Below are 22,381 nucleotides of genomic sequence, written 5' to 3'. Positions count from 1 at the left end.
AAGAATATGAATGAATGAGGAAGCTCCCTTAAAAAGATACAATGGCTGTAAACTGAGAGGCAGAATTTTAGCACACCATGCTAAATAAGTGAAAGCTGTCTGTCTACAGTGGTGTAGACCATGATGCAGTAGGGATGATGGATGGGGGTGGGGTGCAGGTAGGGGAGCAGAATGGAGTGGATGCAGAGTGGAGGGGGGGGTTGCAGAGTGGAGGGGAGCACACAGAGTGGGGGGACGCAGAGTGGAGGTGGGGCGCGGGGTGGGAGGCGCAGAGTGGGAGAGCACAGGTTGAAGTGGAGCAAAGTGGGGAACTGTGTTGAGCAGTGTGTCAGATTGGAGTGGCGTAAAGGGAGTTGCGTACAGTGGAGTAGAATGTCACGGAGTGGCGTAGAGTTCAGTGGCATGTCAGAGTATCTTAGAGGGGCACGTCAGAGTGTTGTGTCACAGCGCGGCGCCTAGTGCAGTGACATGGTGTAGAGTGGAGTGTCGTGGAGTGGAATGTTGTGGAGTGGCATAGAGTAGGGTGTTGTTGAGTGGGGTGTGTAGAGTGGAGTATGCATGGTGTGCTAGCGCACTGCCATTAGAGATAACACCTTTTCAATTGAAATGGCCATTACATTTTCAGAGACATATAGTTTTACTGATAAATGTATACAGCGCACAAACAATAACAATGTATGGAAATCTCATGACCTAGTGTATTGATTTATTTTAATTGGAAAAAAAATGTGTTTCCACCCCACTTCAGAATTACAAAAAAAAGCTTAATTTGTGCTTTCCTAATTCTGATATATTCTGAAAGATATGCACAGTTCATTTACAGACATTTAAATGTTGTGTGCTGGAAGAAAAAGATTTTTCTTTCACAGGAAGATTGTCTCACTTTGAAGTCAGAGATAGAAAAGTGAAGGTTAAGCTCCATCAGAAGACACAGCCTCACATTTGACCACTGCCTTTGTAGGCACAGCAAATGTGACAAGATAAGAACAAGATTTAAAGTCTGCTTACAGAAAGTGAGCACTTGTGGAAGAATACAGTAACAAGCATTTGCAATGCAATAGGTCTCGCATTATTAAAGTTTGAGCTATTGGCATTGCTAAATAATGCAACACCAATAGCTCAAACTTTAATAATGCGAGACCTATTGCATTGCAAATGCTTGTTATTTTTATTAGGTACTGATGTGACCCATCGCAGCTGACTATACATGCTTCCGAAGTGGGTACTGAAGCACCATAAATTGTGCAAATGTAACACTCTTTAGAGCGCTTAGAAGCCACACAACTGCGATGCTTAGCGCTACATTAAAAAAAGGAATGGCATGTTCAGACTCCTTAATTAGGAAAAAACGGAAGTTGGAAGGTAAAGGAAACAGGAAGTGATCCACTAGAAAATATTTTGCTATGATGGATTGGAGTACTCTAGGTAGCAGAGAATATACAAGAAGCCATTCCAGTTTGGAAACAACATAACACTGCAATTCCTGTCTTGTGACTCAGCGGAAAATGGTCTGTTACACAGAAGGCAGTCTTCAGAGTATTACGATAGACTTTAGATTTACTGTAAGTACACCAGGTGAGTGGAATCTTGATTCCTTCCAAAGTGCTGAGTGATCAACGTACATTCTGTTTCTATGCCCAACTATCTTGTGTGCGAGGATAGCATGGACGTTGTGGTGACAAGAGATGCACAATGAAACGCTTAGGCACTGCTCTTAAAATGAGTTTGTAATGGCCGCTGAGACAGATACACATATCCAGTGCATACTATTACAAAATCACACAATCGTACCCGTATTTGTCAATAGGACAAAACAGGTTCCAATAATACCTTGAAAAAGTCTCTTCTCCAAATAAATATTTACTAATACAGTTATTAATCTAAAGGTACACTTCCTTGCTCATTCTCGCTAGTACCCTTTCTGACCTTTAATTCATACATTCAAGTATTAAAGCGCATTAACAAGCATGTCAATTGCCTTTAGGGCTGAAGGGCATGTCATGCACGCACAGAAATATTTCCCTATAAACGAGGCTTGAACCCTGGTTTCCAGCACCAAAGTCTGCAGTCTATAATCTTTCTGTGTCTGGGATCCTGTGTGGCGCTGCTCGGCCTGGGGCCCCCCTGTGTGGCTATTGTGATTTATACGCCCTGCGCCCTTTGGAGGCATGTGTTTATTCCTCTCTTTAAACAGCTCTTGTTTCCTGGATTCTCTCACATCTAGTTGTTCCCAAAGAAAGCCCCTTTAAAGCCAGTCACCACATCAAGGCACTTTTAAAAGGTGCTTAAGTGTTTATATTTATAGCAGGCTGGTTAATGGTGTTGCTGTGCTCCGAGTTGCTTTATAGCAGGCTGGTTAATGGTGTTGCTGTGCTCCGAGTTGCGTGTGAGTGCGCAGTGGGAGCCGAAGGAAGACGCCATGCGCGCGCACATTGACTGTCTGTGCGCGCACATGATTTGTCTCACTTCCAGCACCAAAGCGACAACAATAGAGTCTCGCCAAGCGAAGCAACGCATGCGTTGCGTTCGCTAGGCGAGACCTAAAAAGGGTACGTTCCACATGAGGGACAAACTAAAGCTTGATAGCCTAAAACAAAATAGCCAACAAATAGAAAGTAAGCAAATGTGAATTACAAATCAACAGAGCCAATGGTAAACCACGGCGGAATGCATTCCCAGGGAAGCTTTATGAATGTCCCTAAGAAGTCGTTAGCAAACCAGAGAACTGCACAGTCTGGTAGTCTTCAAACTAAAAAACACTTCCATGTTGTGTCTAAAACGCAAGGCTCAAGTCTCAAACACTTGATTAACTGTGTCCATATTGAAATTAGGGTTTGATGTTCTAAACACAGTCCACATATTGTGTAAACCATGGAATCCTGCAGGGGCATATGGGACTTACAAGGTGGTCCTGCTTGGTTTAAGTTTCTGGAGCACTGCGTGGGATGGGCCTGCAGCCAAGAGCCAACAGTGTCTACAGAAAATGAACGTGAGAACAGAAGGTGTACTAGCAGGTTACTGCAATGGCATCCCTGAACCAGAGGGAAACACTAGAAGGCAGAGCCAGTGGCCAAGAATAAGTTAAAGTAAAGGTGACTTTGTCACCTTGAAAAGGAAGGGTGCAAACGTTCACCTAGTATATAGATATCTATTCCTGGCTGAAAGCAAATGCTTGCCGGGAAGTAGAAAGTAAAAGTTACATTACAAGTAAATTGTCACCCAGCAGGCTGGAATTGGACGTTTACTTGGAAGTAGAAGGAAAGAGATTAAGCCAGAAGTGAAGGGCACCAGGATGTGCTAGAAACAGATACTTGACTGAAAACATAAGAAAAGAATTGCACCACAGGTGAACACTGATGGCTGGCGGTGTGTGTGCCTGGTGGAAGCGTGAACTGACGGCTGGTGGTGTGTGTGCCTGGTGGAAGCGTGCACTAACAGCAGGTGGTGTATGTGCCTGGTGGAAGCGTGCACTGACAGCAGGTGGTGTATGTGCCTGGTGAAAGCGTGCACTGACGGCTTGTGGTGCGTGTGCCTGGTGAAAGTGTGCACTGGCTGGTGGTGTGTGTGCCTGGTGAAAGTGTACACTAACGGCTGGTGGTGTGTGTCCCCGGTGAAAGTGTGCACTAACGGCTGGTGGTGTGTGTGCCTGGTGGAAGCGTGCACTGACGGCTGGTGGTGTGTATGCCTGGTGGAAGCGTGCACTGACGGCTGGTGGTGTGTGTGCCCGGTGGAAGCGTGCACTGACGGCTGGTGGTGTGAGTGCCTGTGAAAGCGTGCACTGACGACTGATGGTGTGTGTGCCTGGTGAAGCAGGAGCATTCACAGTGATAGAAGACACAAGTGCGAGACCTAAAAAACAATAATGGGCTAAAAAAATCACTTGTGCGAAACGAGGGACCTTTGCAGCTGAGGGAGCATGTCACAGAACTAAGGCTGCCACCCGGCTGTTATTTTACTGGCCAGGCTTGTATTTGTAAGCCAATTAAAAAATGTGGAAAAGTAGAGAAATATGGTATTTTCCCTTTTGAACCAGAAACCTAATGGGCGAACACAAGACAAAATCACTTAAAATGTATGAAAGCTGTCTAAATTATGTCTAAACGACTCGTATAGCAAATAGAGGGCTAGACGTCACGTTTTAAATCAATGCTGATACTTTTATACACGTATTTTCACCTACCGGCTCTAATCCTTTCTCAACAGCAACACTAAACACATGGCCGTTATTTGTTTCCTGAATTGTGTCGGCGCAGCCTCTAGTTTCCGTCAAGCGTTGGAACAGAAAGAGGACATGCGTGACCTATATTAAACTCCCACTTTTGAGATCTGAGAGGTTCGATTCCAATGGGGACTACTTTGCCGTTTAGCCTTTCTATGTTGATGAATAGGATACTATTGCGTTTGGTAAAACTAAGTAAACTAATTTAAACTGTAGCACCGAGTAACCAGAACAGTGGCAGCGAGCGCCATGTTTCAAAACATATTATGGTACGGCCACCCACTTTCTGCAGTTCAAAATGAAAAGGGTTCGTTTCTGAGATGGGATTGACAACATTTAATAATGTCCGCTCGAGTAGGTTTTTATGCTTATTAATCGTTCAAACTAGGTCTCCCTTTCCCTCCTGGTAAAATGTTCTCGCGCGCAGTAGTTCTGCACTTTGTGCTCCTCACCCGGAAGCGGAAGTTTTCGCCGGCTCAGCTAGAACCGCGGACCAGCTGTCTGGGCGTTCTTGACTCTGCCTTCCATCTGCCGTAGCTATGGCCGTCAATAACTCGTCCGATCCGCGGAGGGCCAACAAGATCCTACGGTGAGTTAAAATGGTACATGGGAGAAGTAATTCTGGGATACCCAGGTGGGCTGGGTGTTCCTCAGAACTGTAGGGCAGGCATACGTAGTTTGGCATCTGTGGGAACTAAGGGTAGATGCCTGGAGAATGGTCATGAATGGCATAGTCGAAAGGACCCGAGCACGAAATGGCATTAGTAGAGCAAAGCAGAACGGAGGTAAGCATATAAGCCTTTGGCATGGATGGAAAGTAGAGTGACGACCTGTCACTTATCATGTTTTCGACGGTAGCCGAAAAGGTTCTGGACAAAAGTGCCTTGTTTTACCGACACATTGTGGAAAAAAAGTGCTAGCGTTACGGATACATTAAATTAGAGCTTGCTGGCTAGTTTATGCAGGTAGACAGCAGTGGTATCTTTCTCGCGTACCTAATCATTTTCATTGTCCTAAGAGGCTTAATACGTCCCTTGACTTGAATGGGATCTCTCGCCACAATTCTCAGGTTTCATGCTACTTGGGTTCTTAAACTGACAGAAACAACACATGAAGAAGCGTAGCTCGTGCACAACAAATTAACATGCCCTTTACTGCAACGTGACAGACACTCTTGTTTGTACCGCCTAGTTATGCTAACCAAATCTGTTAAGCGCTATTGTCTAATAAAATACTTTACTTTCACTTTGGGAAATAGCTATTCATTTTGTGGGCATTTATTTCAATAGTCTTTGTTTTCATTTTTCTATTTCAGTTCTGATTCAAAAGTACAACCCCACTAAGCACTTCTTTGTGAACTAAAAATCGGGAACTGGCACTAAGCTGTCGTAATAGCAGGCAGGTATCTGATAACTCACATTCTGCCGTGTTGGCAGAGCAAGAAAGCCAGCAGTTGAAGATTTTTATTTTATTCAGAAAGTATTGAATTTAATGCATTATGCTTTGATTGCTTAATTGTTTTTATAAGTTACGGTGGATATCCCCGCAGGTAGATTTTGTTCACCGTGGAAAGATCAATGAACTATTAGTTGTACATTGAATATTGTAGAATAGTTGTGCATGAACAGTGAGTGGTATTTCTGTGTTACCCAATTAATACTACTGCATCAAAATATACAGCCATAAATATTTGTATTGGATTTAAGGTCCAGCCTACCAGACTGCTCAAGCTACCTGCCGAAAAGCGCTTTGACACCTCATCAGGGGCAGCAAGCACAATATAAATGCAAACCTTTCCCTCTTCTATCCCTCCACTATCCTTTTTCAATACAAATAATAAACATGCATGTCCACCACTCAAATTAATTTCATATCCCCCTATACTAATTTCCCCACTAATCCTGTTTGTGTTCCGTAGTAGCGAACTACCCCCTGAAAAGCACTTCAACACCCCCATCAGGTGTAGCAGGCACTATCTAAATGTAAGCCCTTCCTTCTTCTATCCCTCCACTATCCTTTTTTTAATTCAGATAACAGACTAACATGTCCATCGCTCAAATTAATTTCATATTTCCCTATACTAATTCACCACTAATCCTTTTTGGGTTCTGGAATAGCGTGCTACTTGCCGAAAATGTGATTCAAATTTATAAATGCAATTACAATAAAACGTAAGCATTTATATGGCGGTTGAGTTATAATGAATTGTACTCAAGCATTTCATATCATCCACTGACAAAAGACGTTAAGTCTCTGAGACACGTCCACAGAGAACGGGTCTCAATCAATAGGGCTGAGGCACACACACAATATGTAAGCCCCAGAGGCCTAAAGAGAGTGTGCAGCACACACCAAATGCAATATTTATTGATGTTATGTCCTGTGGGCTGCATACATTGATAGAAACCTTTTGGAGTAGGCGGGAGAGAAAGCCTTGCACACTTAAAAAAATAATAATCTGTGTTCAGATCTTTAGAGTATGTTTATGTCAATCTCTTCAGAGAGATGTCAGTGCCCATAATAAAGCCTAGTTCTAGTTCCCCTGTGGGTTAATTCAGGAGGGAAGAACTGGCAGCCTCGAACCCCTTCTCTCCAGTTGGTCGCACTTCACTACCCCCTACTTGGGAGATCTGTGAACAGTTTTGGCCTAACTTTAAAAAGGAATATCACAAAGTAATTCCTCTAAATTCAACGCCTGGCGAGAACATGCCCATAGTTCCACTCACTTCTCAAGCTGGCTGCCAACAGTAAACTGCCTAAATAGTGACCGGACAGGTTGTCCTCCATAGTATTCCAATCAAATAACAGTTTGAGTTTAAAACATTTATAGAGCGCTCGTTCACCTGGCGGTTTCATGGCGCTGTAGTGTGCAGAACCCAGAGAACAAAGAGATCAGGGGAGAAGCAGAACAAAACAATTACAGTGGAAAGGCTTGTGCAAAGAGAAAAGTTTTTAACGCCTTTCGGAAATGTAAATATTGAGTGGAAGATCTGAGATGGGCAGGGAGAGAGTTCCAGAAAGCGGGGCAAGTGTGGAAACTTTCGTGCCCCCCCAATTTTTACGCCTGAAGCTGGGAACTGCCAATAGATATTGGGAGGAAGAGCGCAGCTCCCTGACAGGGGCATAGACTTTGATTTCCGAAGAAATGAAAGCAGGGGCTGCGCCAACCCGTGCCTGAAAAGCAATGCAGCCCAATAACAGTTCCCTATAAAAAGCCTAGATTTACAGGTGGACGACAAATGTAACAGCTGATTCAAGCGTTTAAGGACAGTACACAAATATATTGGAAAGGATATAGGATAATTCGCAATGCACAATCTCACATGAGGTGTTGAAATTGTCTGTAGGATCGGTATGTAGTATACAAAGTGGGTGTGAAAAGTACAGGAAAGAGCAACAAGGAAGGATGCCAGGAGCAGGGGGACACGTGTTATACAACTCGTCACTTGGGTTATAGAAAGGGTTAGTGAGCACAAGGTTGTAGTGTGCATTGGAAGGACCGCAGCGTGAGCAAGCACTGAGTATATAGTCAGGTTTTCTTGGTAGGTACACACAAGGTATGGTAGGGGTCACATGGTAGGGACGCCCAAAGTATACACCCTTTTTGGCAATGCCATTATGTCTAGCTTTAAAGGAAAGTTGTATGGCAAAGTTAAGCATTACAAGAAAATAGCATGAGAATGGATATGTATTTGTGTGGAAGCAAAACACTGTAGAATAATATTGGTTATGGTTATAAGGCCAGTGACAGTTGAACTTTCGAGCCAGACCTAAACATCCATGTATGGTAATGAGAGCCCTACTCCCATCTGTGCTGCTGACAGAGGAAAAACATCATACATTTTCCTCTTATCTAGGACACTTTAATAACGTTACAATGTCCTGTATCCCTAAAGCTTCAAGCTGAGGCACCTAGATAAATACAATTATCACACCAAAGTGGAGGGCAAGTGCTTTCTTTGTGACAGCACACAACGTCTGCACAATCAAAGCGTACTCCTGGTTCCCAATGTGTAGGCCGAGCCAAGGGTCCTCTCTAGTGTTCCTCACATAATTGTCTAGAGACAGCGGTTCTGTCAAGCTAGACCACAAAAAGGATACATGGCCAGAGGGCAAACATGCATATCTGAAAGCATCAGTACAGATGTGTAGGCGTAGTAAGGCAGTAGGAGCACAAGGAGGTAGGCTTCCATTGAAGAATGGCACACAGAGTGTATCCGATAGATTACCTTTCAACAGTGTATAGATGGTATAAGGGTCACAAGGTGTGGAATGAATGTCCTTTCTCAGCTAAAAAAAACCTGTTCTGCCTTGCCTCCGTTCAACCCTTTTTACTTGGTGATTTCCCTGTGAAGATTAACCCAGTGTACTTTACAATCTGTGAGTCCACTAAAAGTGTGCCACAATTTTGGTGATGTTCATCAGCAGCAGAGCTCCCAAGTTCTCAAATACATATATGATTAGTTCAAACATTTTTTTTTTCTCATCTTTTGCATTCTGGCCCTTGAGGTCCAGTTTTTGCTTTTAATGGGTCAGAACTGCAAGTACCAGAAAAACATGGAACGAAGGAGCTCTCCTACATGGAATTTACGTTTATTACTAGGTTGTTATGGCAATGGGGTGCTGCAAATGATCCCAAAAGTAGTAGAGTAGTCACTGGCTCCTTAAGAGATTAACAGTTGCTAGAAGCTGATTGTGTTAAATAACACGCCCCTGGATGTAAAGGCACCCTACACAATTCTCTGTAAAATCTGCTCATGTCCTGGTCGTTGGGTCTGGTGGCTCAGTGGACTAATGTGTATGCTCCAGAGATGGCCACTGGTTCAGATCCCAGCAGATTCTCTCAGCATTTCATCCTTTAACGTGGATGCAATGAGCACCATTGAGTTGGCCAACAATAAACATCTCCTTATCATCATCATGATGCCCCGAAAGGTGAATATGCACTTTACAAATAGGTGATGGGTTCCTTGCTTTTCTTGAATTTGTATACTACCATGTCGTGGATTAAGCAATGTGTGCTTGACCTCACTATTCTTGGTGCATCAAAGACACCAAGAGGGTAACTTGGTTATCCAGTTAGTGCAGTAGACAGGAGGTCTTGGGACACAAGTAGTGCATTACTGGCCTCCTCGTGATATACTGTCCTGTAACTTCTACGTGCACTATGACCTGGGACACAAGCCTCAGTCAGAACAGATGGACGTGCAGAGCATAGGCAGGATCCATTCAGGATGGGCAAGTGAAGAAGTAAGAATCTCATCTAAGGCGTAGAAACGACCAAAAACGTGAGACTTTTTGAGAGTGGTCCCTATTCTTTCTTTCTGTCTGCCCTAGCCTGCTTTTCCAGTTCAGTTAATGTGCCTTGAAGCCACTCACTGTATTTATATCCTTATAAAATAAGATTCAGTGATTTCTACTATTTTGTGAACTTAGGCCTACTCACTTTTTAAGGTCTCATAGCCTCAGTCGATAGCAATCTCACTATCTTGTTTTTTTTTCACAGCTACAAACCACCCACGACGGAGAACAACCCAACCCTGGAGGATCCAACTCCTGACTACATGAACCTCTTGGGAATGATCTTCAGTATGTGTGGGCTAATGCTGAAGGTGAGAACTATAGCGTATGGTCATGGAGGTGGGCTTATCAGTATGTGTGGCAAGGTGTGAAAGGGGACATTTGGAAAGCTAGCGGCATGGGAAATACCTCACCCTGACCAGCTTTTGCGCTTACACCAGTGTCCATTTGGCGGGATACATGCCTTCCTACTCTTCTCTATGTGTATAGCAGATTATATACAATAACATTTACCAAAGCTGTGAAAATTGTCCCTGAACAGTGCTTTTAGGGGATCCAGCTAGCATAGCGCTTATTCTGCATCCCTGTAATACCTCTAGGCCACCAAGACACATTACCCCTTCAGTTTCCTCTCAAAAATTAATCAGGTCTGCTTTAAGTGTGGAGGAAAATGTTTATGCTGAGTAGTTATCTGTGGTAGTTTCATGGGGCTTTTCTTTTCTTCCAAGACAAACTCTCAGCCATGTGAGCTTCTGTGGTGTTTCTGGCTTGGGGTAGTCCCTAATATTTCTTAACAAGAGGTGGGATGACAAAGTGCACCATGCATGCATTCTCTACAGCAGCCTCGATGTTGTTACAGACTGGCTCGTGCAGTTGGCCTGATATGCTTACTACCAGAATCTACATCACGTTTTTCACAAAATAAAGTTTGGCAGAATGGACCCACTGAAATCCGCCAGGGGAAAATTGTTGGGCACAGTAATCACCACAGCACTTAGAACCAAGGTTCGCAAAGGACCAGAATTTACAAGCCCACTTTTTATCAGTGCATAAGTGATTGATAGGTTGCGACTCGGTGAGAAATGTTCTAAATCCTTTTAGTTATTTGGCCAAACTATGTCATTCTGAGCTAATAATGGTTTCTGTTTGCTCCATTTCTCCAATCTTATTAATTTGAGAGTGTTTAGAAACAGGCTACCATTGCTGTGTCAATATAGTGTGATTTTAGATTTTTTTTAAAATCTGAATAAGTGTGATTCTTAGATCTTCTTCTTTTTTTTAGGTCTAAATAAAAGCCACATTTATATTTGTTTTGTTCATTTTTTGGCTTATTAGTTTTCATTCAGTTTACCATTTTTACAGAACTGCTTCCAGAATAATTAGCAGTTATATTTTTGGAAATGTTACATATATATGAGTCTGGATAATTTTTCTTTATATCCGCAAAGCATATGACTAGTGGGGGTGGGTGTGCATAAGCATAATGAATTACAGCATCTTGAGAAATCTCTGGAACTCCACAAAGAGGGCCCTGGAGGCAGATTTGAACACTCCAACAACTGTGCTGTATAGTCTTTCTGAAAAAGAGAGCTAGGACAGAGCCGGCCTTGATTCTCCTGATGCTCACAAAGGTTCCATTGTGTGTTTGTTACTTATTTTTTGGTCGGTGGAGGTTTGGAGGGAGATTAGAGGAGGGATGAGCACATAGAGAGCTGCATATGGCTCTAGAGCTAGTGAAGCCTGTGTCGGATTTGTACCTTGGACACGTGCCCTGCCTAACTTAAAAACGTTGCAATGAAAAATACCCAGAAATCATCTTTCTTCTGGCTGTTGCAGCTCATGGCCCAAACATGCGCTTTCATTTCTTCAAGGTGGGTTACATTTTTGAACTGCCACCAGGAGAAATTGCCCACTTGGAGGACTCAAGACTTCATCATCTGCCCTGGATATAAATGATTCTTTGGTATCTGCAAGGCCAGGCCCACTAATTCCCTCTGGGTAGCACAGCAGTAGACCTAGCACCCCCACCCAGCCCAGCTTTAGGCGCTGAATGGACAAAAAGGTAAAAGCCTCATCACGCCAAAGCCTTCTCACTAAACCCAAAGACAAAATAAAATAGAATAGAATTACTTTTCTTGGCTGCTGAGCAGTAGAGTGGCGAGGGACCGTGTCAGGGATTTGTGATCAATGAAGGGCTCTGTCTTATCCTTTTTGAACTGTGTGAAATGTAGTGGGGAATTTGTCCAAGAGGGAGAGTATGAGTTGCGTGTTGTCAGTGTAGGAGAGGATGTTGATGTTCTGTGCGTGGATGATGATGGCTAGAGGGGTCATGTATGTGTTTAAGAGGGTGGTGCGGAGCGATGAACCTTGAAGCACTCCGCGGATGAGTTTGCGTGCTTCCTAGGAGTAAGGAGCCAGACTGACAGCTTGTGTTCTATCCTTTAAAGAGGAGCAGATCCAGCAGAGAGGGGGTCCTTTGATGCCAATCTCATACAGACACCTGATGAGGTTGGGGGTGGTAGACCTTGCCAAATGCTGTAGAGATGGCCAGGAGAATGAGATATGCTGTGTCTGCTCTGTCAAGTGATGTCATCTGCTGGTTGCTGAGGTAGTCTGTTGAGTATCACTTGATTAGTTTCCTTTGTCAGGTATGGTAGTAGGGAGATGGCTCTGTAGTTGGAAAGCTTGGCTGGGTCAACGGATAGTTTCTTTAGCAGGTACATGCTGGTGGCATGTTTCCAGGTGTCCAGGAATGTGGTAGTCGATGCAAGTATTTAAAATGGCCGTTAGTGTTTCGCTGATCAGTAGGAGCCCTTTATTGAAGGCGTGATGGGAGCAAGGGTCAGATGGAGCCTCCAAGTAGACGGTCTTCATGGTAGCAGCAATTTCGACGGTGGTGAAGGCTGGTACCGAGGTCAGGGTTCATTCATAGACTGTGATGGAAAGTTGAGTTGCAATGGTGACTGGGTCCAGTCGAAGTGCTGTAGCTGGAGTTGATTTTGTTACGTCAGAATTCCAAAAGCTTGCTTCAAAGGTCTTAAGGCGAGATGTTGCTGAAGGCAGCAGGAGGTACAGTGAAATCTTAGATGGAAAAGATTTCCTTGTTGTTGTAGTGCTAGCGTCAATGCGATTTGCAAGACCTTTGTGATTGGTATTCCTTATCTGCTGCTGGTAACGTCCTAGGGCTAATTTGAAGATGCCTTTATCTGCTGTGTCTTGACCTGTCCTCCATTGCGCTCCAGTTGTTTACAGTGGCGTTTAACCTGCCTTGGTTCCTCTGTGTACCAGCTGGCCTGTGGTCGCATGTGGTGATCCAGCTGTTGAGGTTCTTGATGGCTTTCAGCAAGTTGCTTGGCTGCTCGGGCTGCTGCTCAGAGAGGGTGGAAGCCCACTCCTCTCTTAAGATGCTTTTCCAGCTGCGTCAGGGGGATTCTAGTGAATGTAGGTCTGTGTTGGTGCTTGATGGGTATGCTGAAACCGACAAGTGCATGGTCTCTCCAGGTCATAGTTGCTGGCTTGTCGACCAATATGTTGCTGTCCAATAGGTTTCGGGTCCAATAGGTGCCCGATGGTGTGGGTGCATTCAGTATCCTGCTGAGTGAGACCAAGATTTCTGAGGTTTTCTAGACCGACCAAAGATTTTGGGTCAGTGTGGTTTTCTAGGGGAAAGTCAAGGTCTGCTAGGAAGATGAAGGTGCTCATGATGCGGGTTTCAATGAAGTACCTGGTTTCTGTGTTCTCAAGTACTTTTCATAAGGAGTGCCTCAATACCATGAGAATTTGCATATGATAATCACAGATGATTAGATCCCTGGATGAACAGCTTGAAGGCCCACAAATCGTAGTTGGAGGTTCGTCCAGGTTGCGACTTTTTACTGTGGCTACTGGAGTTACACAGCAGTCAAGCACCAAATGATGAGCTTTAATATGGTCTCTTTAGGAGGTGCTTTTAGATACAAGACTTTGCATCTTAAACAGAGAGAAAGCATATTTTGATTCTCCTAAAGTCTGTGTGCCCAGTTGAGATAACTGCAGCTTTTTGTTTGTGATGTGAACATAAATTTGTGTTAATGGTAAAGTAAAAAATCATGATAATGAAGGATCCATTCTAGCTATCCTGTTTGCGTTACATTAGGGTTTTTGCTTCTGCATTCAAACGCCTCTCTTACCACTCCCCCATCTCCAAAGGTTGTCACACAGAGATGCTTACTCTACGTGGACAACGTCACTTTTTTAAAATGGCTAATTTTGCCATTCAGCAGCTGGAGGTAACCAGTAAAGTGAGTGGCATGACCCTGTACTCCTTGTGCAGCAATTTTAGTAACTTATGATTGTTCAATCTAAAACCCCTATTTCTGTTAAAATCTTCAAAATATGCAGCTGAAAATGGATATGTGTGGCGAGGGCATCAAATTCCTATAAAAGTAGGAAATGCTGCAGCCACACAATCGCCCTTTTCCAGTGGCCCTGCTTATACCTGCACAGGCTTGACCATTTCCAGGTCTTGCATCATGATCACATATAAGTTCAGGCACATTTATTCTAGGACAGCAATGAGGGTAGGACCACAGAAGGGAGCTTTGTGCTGGGAGTGCTATTTTGAGGTTAGCTGGCAGGGAGGTGCAGGCCTTTCAAAATGTAAGCAGAATGAAAATTCATCAGTCTGCCACCTGTTGCAATATTGTTAACTTTTATTGAAGGCAGCATTTAGGAAGACCACTGGTAATCATCTGTAGACTGTTTTTGTATCTTGCTTGATGATTTTTGGTGAAGTTAATCGAAGAGTCTTCTTGATTCTGAAGTCTGTCATAAGGTAATGCATCTTGGGAAAAGTTTCTCATGTTGTCTTGAGGCCATGCATCCCAATCCATGTGTTGCTGAGTTTTCTTTGATTGACACAAAATGTTTAAGTGATCCAGCTATTTTTCAATCGCGACCCAACAGACACACACCCTTATTGTTTTACTTACAAGTATTAAAAAAGAGTTGAATTGATTGAAAGTCGATTCACAATGGAGTATGACAGCAGTCCTTTAAAGCAAATGAATGGCAAATTGAATATCCTGAGTGGGGATGGTAATAAAATGTAGCCTCGAGTCCGATTTTCAATGGATTAAGCTTCATTAACATGCAACAAAAAGTAGAAAGAGTCCCTTTTGTTGCTTGACTTGCTTCTTGTAAGAAAGCTCAAAAACCACTACCTGGGCCTGTACAGCTTTTGTGTGCTTGGAAGATTACATGTTTCATTCATGTCATTTCTACCTGATTTCTCAAGTTGCACTTCCACTGTGGGCTTTATAACAACAGCTTGTGTGTTTCTGTTGCTGTAGACCCAGGACCCATGCCAGTGGGCCTCTCCCACATGGAGATCTCATAGTGTCTTTTATCAATTTCTTATATCCCAGACCTGGACATTTGCATTTTGGGTGCCAGGTCCAGACTTTGTTCTCGTAGTCTCCCTTGAAAATGCACTGGGATATATGCGAGTCCACATGGTAGTCCAGCGATGGGCAGCAGCAGCCGTTCACCATTACAAGGGATTGGTCACAATATAAACACATTAGCTGTCTCGGTCACTGAACATCAGAAAGAGGCATGATATATATGGACATGGAAGTAGATTGGGCAGAAGACTACTCTGGGCACTCCCTTAGTTTACAGACCTCTTCCATGTCAAAGTCTTAACTGTTAAGAAAGATCTGTATACCTTGATTCTGCCCCCACCCAACAGTTAGTCATTGTGATTTGATTTGATTAAAAAAATGTGTGAAGCGCACGAATGCCGTGAGGCGTCTTGCCGCTGAATCTTTGTTCATATCTCTGTCTCTTGATGACTCAGTCAGTATTGGATAGCTTGATTCTCAGCTCTATCCTATCGCATCAGATATGATGTTTACTATTTTCTATGCCTGTTCTCAGACTTCCTCCTAAGCACAGTGACGAGTAAGTACACTGTCTGCTCGTATCCCTAAAAACTCTGACAATCGCCTGTCCCCATCACTGTTTATAGCATATAGAATGCACTAAGAGTGAAAAATAAGCTCTTCTCCCAACACCAGGAAGTGGTTCTGGTGCAATTTTACTAATCTCTAAACCTCCTCTGTTTCTTTCCACCGCAGCTGAAGTGGTGTGCATGGATTGCCGTCTACTGCTCGTTCATCAGCTTCGCCAACTCTCGCAGCTCGGAGGACACCAAGCAGATGATGAGCAGTTTCATGTAAGTGGTTTTTGTTCTTATTTGTAAATTATTTTTAAATACTACACGTAAAGTAAGCCATGAATTCTTAGAGGTGTTTTCAGAACAAGGGAACCCCACAACTTAGGAACCTGGGTATTCGATAATATTAAACAATGCATTTTTAGAGGACTGTTGTGCAGCTTGGGCATCTTAATAATAATAATAATAATAGAGCCACCGTGTATCACTCCCCACTTGCACCAGAGGCACTTGATTGTTAATTTAGAAGCAGTTAGACTCTTTGTTAGGTAATCAGTGCAATCAATACATTTTATCAATAGGGACTCATTAGACTTCATTCGAGCAGATCTTCTTTCATTCAAACTCCAAAGTAAAACTCAATTTAGCAAGGTCCTCCATGGACCAATTAGCTTCCAAATACGTTGGGCTTCAATTAAAGAAATACTTGACTTTTGCTCCAGGTTTAAGAAATAGTCATGTGTAAAAATAAATTAAAAAAATCTGAATCATTAATTATTGCTGTATTAGACACCCATCCACTGAAAAAGCTTAAAGAGGGAACTCATTGTTTTTTTTAAGGTCATAAGGAATTAACATATATACTCACTGAAAAAGCCACTGTTAAGGTTCCAATTGCAAAACTAACAAGCATTGGAAATGCAATAGGTCTCGCAGCATTAGAGTTAGTGCTTTTAGAATTGTTTATGGGTTTTTTTTGTAAATCTTTAGCATTTTTGTTTCCTGTAGCCAATGCTAAAGAATTACAAATAAAAAAAGCCATAAACAATTCTAAAAGCTCTAACTCAAATGCTCCGAGACCTATTGCACTGTGTGAGGGTGGGTGAGGGTGGGTGAGGGTGAGTGAGGGTGAGTGAGGGTGAGTGAGGGGTTGAGGGTGAGTGAGGGGTTGAGGGTGAGTGAGGGGTTGAGGGTGAGTGAGGGTGAGTGAGAGTGAGGGTGAGTGAGGGTGAGTGAGGGTGAGGGGTTGAGGATGAGTGAGGATGAGTGAGGGTGAGTGAGGGTGAGTGAGGGTGAGTGAGGGTGAGTGAGGATGAGTGAGGATGAGTGAGGATGAGTGAGGATGAGTGAGGATGAGTGAGGATGAGTGAGGATGAGTGAGGATGAGTGAGGGTGAGTGAGGGTGAGTGAGGGTGAGTGAGGGTGGATGAGTGAGGATGAGTGAGGGTGAGTGAGGGTGAGTGAGGGTGAGTGAGGGTGAGTGAGGGTGAGTGAGGGTGAGTGAGGGTGAGTGAGGGTGAGTGAGGGTGAGTGAGGGTGAGTGAGGGTGAGTGAGGGTGAGTGAGGGTGAGTGAGGGTGAGTGAGGGGTTGAGGGTGAGTGAGGGGTTGAGGGTGAGTGAGGGGTTGAGGGTGAGTGAGGGGTTGAGGGTGAGGGGTTGAGGGTGAGGGGTTGAGGGTGAGGGGGTGAGGGGTTGAGGGTGAGGGGTTGAGGGTGAGGGGTTGAGGGTGAGGGGTTGAGGGTGAGGGGTTGAGGGTGAGGGGTTGAGGGTGAGGGGTTGAGGGTGAGGGGTTGAGGGTGAGGGGTTGAGGGTGAGGGGTTGAGGGTGAGGGGGTGAGGGGTTGAGGGTGAGGGCGAGTGAGGGTGAGGGGGTGAGGGGTTGAGGGGGTGAGGGGTTGAGGGTGAGGGGTTGAGGGTGAGGGGTTGAGGGTGAGTGAGGGTGAGGGTGAGTGAGGGTGAGGGTGAGTGAGGTTGAGGGTGAGTGAGGTTGAGGGTGAGTGAGGTTGAGGGTGAGTGAGGTTGAGGGTGAGTGAGGTTGAGGGTGAGTGAGGGTGAGGGGTTGAGGGTGAGTGAGGGTGAGGGGTTGAGGGTGAGTGAGGGAATTTCACGGTATATTAATCTAATTATTATACCAACCAAACTTCACAAGCACCACACTACCCAAAACACACCTTCTCAAAACAATCTTTCAAGCAATGACCTCAAGCGATGCCTCGAACTGGAAAAAAATTACGTTTTCCTTACTCTAAATATGGCCGACCTGAATGTAATATGCTAGAATTGAAATTGCCCAATTAAAAATGTCCGCCGGCGTCTTAGACTATGCTACGGCAAGCCAAAGCTGCCAAAATATAAATGCACTTAGCCGCCTGCTAGTTTGACAAAGTTCACTGAGGTAAAGTTATGAGCGCAAATTAGACAAAGACATTTTTTTTTCTTAATTTGCCCTAAGTAGGAGCTGAATGGAAAGCCGCCCCCTTGTAACGCAGTAACTTTGCATGGACAGCTCGCATGGTCAGTCATGCGTTATCGACAAGCAAGCAGTCTGCAAACGCTGGTATCTTCTACGCGGACCAACCAAACTTCACAAGCACCACACTACCCAAAACACACCTTCTCAAAACAATCTTTCAAGCAATGACCTCAAGCGATGCCTCGAACTGGAAAAAAATTACGTTTTCCTTACTCTAAATATGGCCGACCTGAATGTAATATGCTAGAATTGAAATTGCCCAATTAAAAATGTCCGCCGGCGTCTTAGACTCTGCTACGGCAAGCCAAAGCTGCCAAAATATAAATGCACTTAGCCGCCTGCCAGTTTGACAAAGTTCACTGAGGTAAAGTTATGAGCGCAAATTAGACAAAAAGACATTTTTTTTTTCTTAATTTGCCCTAAGTAGGAGCTGAATGGAAAGCCGCCCCCTTGTAACGCAGTAACTTTGCATGGACAGCTCGCATGGTCAGTCATGCGTTATCGACAAGCAAGCAGTCTGCAAACGCTGGTATCTTCTACGCGGGCTCTTTCAGTAGATGCTCGTGCTGCCTGCCATTAACTCTGCTGCTCCACTCTGCTTTTTTAAAATAACATTCAATCCTGTATACCGCCAGCACAAAATCTAAAATTATGGAATACACAATATTTTGTTTAAAACTATATACAGGGGTGGGGTGGGTGGAAGAGAAGATGGCAGTGAAGGCGGGAGGCTGTCAGAGGGAGCCTGGCTGACGAGCTGGGAGAGAGGGTGAGAGAGACGGCAGGATGAGAGAGAGGGTGAGAGAGACGGGAAGATGGTAGGGGGGTGAGGGAGATGGCAGGGTGGGAGAAAGGGTGAGAGAGAGATACCAGGATGGGAGAGAGAGATGGGAGAGAGGGTGAGTACAAGACGGAGGGAAGAGAGGGGAGGGGGGGAGGAGAAATGCGACACGGCGGGAAGGGGAGGGGGCGGAGCGGGTAAAATAAACAAGACGGAGGGAAGAGAGGGGAGGGGGGAGGAGAAATGCGACACGGCGGGAAGGGGAGGGGGCGGAGCGGGTAAACAAAGACGGACGTGCACGCGCTTTTAAGCTCAATGCGCATGCGCATTGAGCTTAAAAGTCACGGGCACTGCAAGGAATCGCCACGATTCCTTGCAGTGTGGATAAAGAGTGGATAAGTCCCAATACTCTCACCTTGCTCGATGCGCATGCGCATCGACAGGCGAGACCTAAAAACCAGCAAAATGTAACTGATGGAGCCACACCTAAACCCGCTGTATTGCTCATGACCGCACCCGTCATAAATGACACTGGGGTTGAGAACTGTTGAGTGGTATATTTGGTTATTGAGTTCAGTAGGAAAGCAGTTCAATTGTTTTCACTTTCTCTGTAACTAAACTTCATAATTGTGTGCATCTTTTATTGATGAGCTTTCTTGTAAGAGTAAGCAGATTAGAGGAAACTCTAGACACTGGGTAAGCATATTAAATGCGTTTAGAATCACTGACACAATTTTGTGTCCTTTTAATTGACCATTTGTCAATACTTTTAAGGATATTAAGGATAACTGAATGAGTTGATGATTCAACCCCCCAACTACTGATGGGGATCCTTTCTTCCGAGCGTCTTCTTTAGCTATTAGTGTCTCTAATGCCGACTTCTTCATTGGAGTAGGCACATGGCGGAACCAGTGCAGGTTTATATCCTTTAAGGTTATATTCAGGGAGAATAATAAAGAATCGTTTGTGTTCCGTTCCTTTAGTTCATCGATGATTAAATTAACATGCAATTCATTCATTGCAATGTAAAACTTGAAAACCTGTACTCTGATTGCTAAACTAACGCGAGTTGTAGCATGGCATCAACTGAAACAGTGCTTCCTCATTTAAAAGTCATTGTTTTTTGGGGGGCGGGGGGGAGAAGGCAGTTAAGCCAAAAGCAATTAATGAAATGATTTCAAAATTGACTGCTTGGTGGGGATGCAAGCTACTAACACACACTGGCTACAGTTTATTTCCTCAGATGAAATATTGCCTATTAATTGATGATGCTATTTGGGAAAGAAGTGCTAATGTACCCTTTATACTTTGATGTATTGACTTAAAATGATTACATTGTTGGTTGGTATGCTGGGGGGGGGGGGGGGGCGCTGCATCATAGCAGCCACTCATTGGAAAGTGGCACACCTGGAGGGAGGGCTGGGTGGGGGCAAGCGGGATAGAGTAACATAGAGTATTGAGGTTGAGAATTAATTGGGTCTCACTATGAAAGTTTAGACCTGTATGTTGTTAAATTGCAGGGGTACGAGAGTAGAATGTCTTCCATTGTTGGGGCATCTCTCCGATATATGTGGCACGAGAGGAACAGAGGACATTACCTCGTGATTCAATTACATTTGTGGTGAAATGTGGCAAATGACTATGCATGTAAAACCCAATAAAGTTTTTTTACAAAAAAAAAATTTAGTTGGAGGATCTTATTTTTGTTGCAGTTAACTGGGAGCATATTACTGATTGCAGAACTCAAGGGTGTTGTAGGACTTTAATGGACTAGTGTGTAAAATAAACTTTATTTTCTCACTTGTTCTCTCTCATACAGGTTGTCTATTTCTGCGGTGGTCATGTCTTACCTACAGAACCCACAGCCCATGTCTCCACCGTGGTGAAATGTCTTCTCCTATCTAAGAAGCTCAGCCTGGTGCTCCTGGGGAAGAAGGGTGCACGCTGGGGCAGAAAGTTCTTGGGCAGTTGCTGGGTGGGTTGGGGGTTATTGGCATGAGGTAGGATTTAAAACACTAGGCTTAACACGGTTGATTAGTGTAGGCTTATGAAACTCCTCTTAGCAGGAAAAGCGACAAGATTCTACTCTGTCGTTCTCTTTTTGTATTGGCAGTGTGACACTGTTTCAAGGAGCAGAGAGGAAAAAGTACCCATCCGGACCATGTGAACAGAATGTATCTTTGCAGTGTCATGTGTTCTCCCTCTTCAATCTAGCACCTTTTTCCTGCCTCCTTGGCCCTGCCCATCCTATTTATTATTATGTTTGTGTCATTCATTAGGGTTGGAGATTGTCTTCCAGTTCAAAGTTTGCAAAAAGCAATGAAAATTCATGCCAGAATTGGGCTGACTTCTTGTTTTTCTAAAGAACCTGTCACCCTTGCTGCTCTTAAGTTTCGATTTACAAAAAACACTGCTGTATAAAGTAGAAGGCTGTATCAGTCTGTTGAACTGGATCCAACAGGGTGAAATGCAAGCAGTACACTGAATGTCATGGAGGGTGAGTGCTGATCCCTTGTTGTTGGCTTGAAACCACGAATTTCATTCTGCTTTGATACCACCAATACTTAGGAAGCAGGCGTTGCACAGGCATCACACTCTGAACATTACCGGCATTTGAGATGGCTACATAAACATTTCTGTCTTAATGAATAAATGCATCACGTTTTGTAGATAAACATGATTTCTGATAAAATTGTCCTCTCTTATATTTGTGTTCCTGTTCATTTGTGCGCCTCAGATTTGGTAATAGTTCAACAATGAATGCAGCTTTAGTGTTTAATTTGCTTAGGGGCACATGTACGACTGTGGATTCAGCCCATTTGCAACCGCAAAAAAGGGTAGCCCCTTGACCGAACCATATTTTGCGAGTCGCTAACCTATTAGCGATTTGCAAAATATGGTTTGCGCCTCGCTATTAGAAAGGGGTTTGCCAAGGCGTCCCTTCCTAATAGCGAGTACAAATGGCATATAAGATTGTTTTGCGTCTGGATTTGTTGTTGCAAAACACTCACAGTTTACCACACTCTACGACCCCTTCCCCTTTGTGAATGGGTGTGTAAATATTCTTAAGAGCAGGCAGTTGTCCCAGGGACCACTGCCTGCCCTTAAAAAATGAAACCAAAAAGTTTCATTTTTCTTTTTTTCAAATGCCTCCCGTTTTCCTTTAAGGAAAACCGGCCGCATTTTTTTTGAAAACTGATTTATTACGAAAGCAGTCCCAGCAGGCCACCATCCCTGTGAGTGCTGTCACAAATTGCGACACTCATGAATATTAATGAAGCATGCAATTGGCGACCCCATTGGGAAGCGCAAACAGTGGCTGAGACACTGTTGTACATTCATTTTTGCGATGGTTGTACATCTGGCCCAAAATGCTTTCTGGCAGTTAAATAATGTTAGGTTAAAACATGCAATCTAACGGTCCAACCCTCTACCCAGCTAACTTAAAATAAGGCACAAAGTTTCCTTGTGCCCCTTCCTGTGCAGTTTTAGTGCCTACAAACTGTGGGTGGGTCCTGCAGCCTGACTGTGCCAAGAATGGGGCTCCTTTAACTCCCCAGAGCACAAACTGGGTTCTTGAAGACACAAGATATTCTACATGTTCATTGAAATCAATAATCATTATTTGAGTTGCACAATCCACTTTATAAATAGATACAATTTGTAAATG

General features: G+C 44.0%; 2 protein-coding genes across 2 annotated transcripts in view; one reads left to right on the top strand and one right to left on the bottom strand.

Moving 5' to 3' along the window:
- The window catches only part of LOC147662124 (WD repeat domain-containing protein 83-like), a 159,989-nt gene extending 155,729 nt beyond the window's left edge, over positions 1-4,260 (bottom strand). Inside the window, exon 1 of the mRNA XM_086951097.1 lies at positions 4,181-4,260. The gene's annotated coding sequence lies outside the window, so the exon portion shown is untranslated. The remainder of the gene's footprint in view (positions 1-4,180) is intronic.
- Positions 4,261-4,622: 362 nt separating this feature from the next.
- LOC147662123 (PAT complex subunit Asterix-like) lies at positions 4,623-21,416 on the top strand. Its single transcript, XM_086951096.1, has 4 exons — positions 4,623-4,808; positions 9,726-9,831; positions 15,640-15,737; positions 20,531-21,416. The coding sequence occupies exons 1-4, from the start codon at positions 4,759-4,761 to the stop codon at positions 20,595-20,597; spliced, it is 321 nt and encodes a 106-aa protein (XP_086807222.1). The 5' UTR covers positions 4,623-4,758; the 3' UTR covers positions 20,598-21,416.
- Positions 21,417-22,381: the final 965 nt, after the last annotated feature.

This window comes from Lissotriton vulgaris, unplaced genomic scaffold (genome assembly GCF_964263255.1).
Source record: "Lissotriton vulgaris unplaced genomic scaffold, aLisVul1.2 SCAFFOLD_261, whole genome shotgun sequence".
NCBI classification, from domain to species: Eukaryota; Metazoa; Chordata; class Amphibia; order Caudata; family Salamandridae; genus Lissotriton; species Lissotriton vulgaris.
The sequence above is the reverse complement of the archived record's forward strand: the minus strand, read 5'-3'. Positions and strand labels throughout refer to the sequence as shown.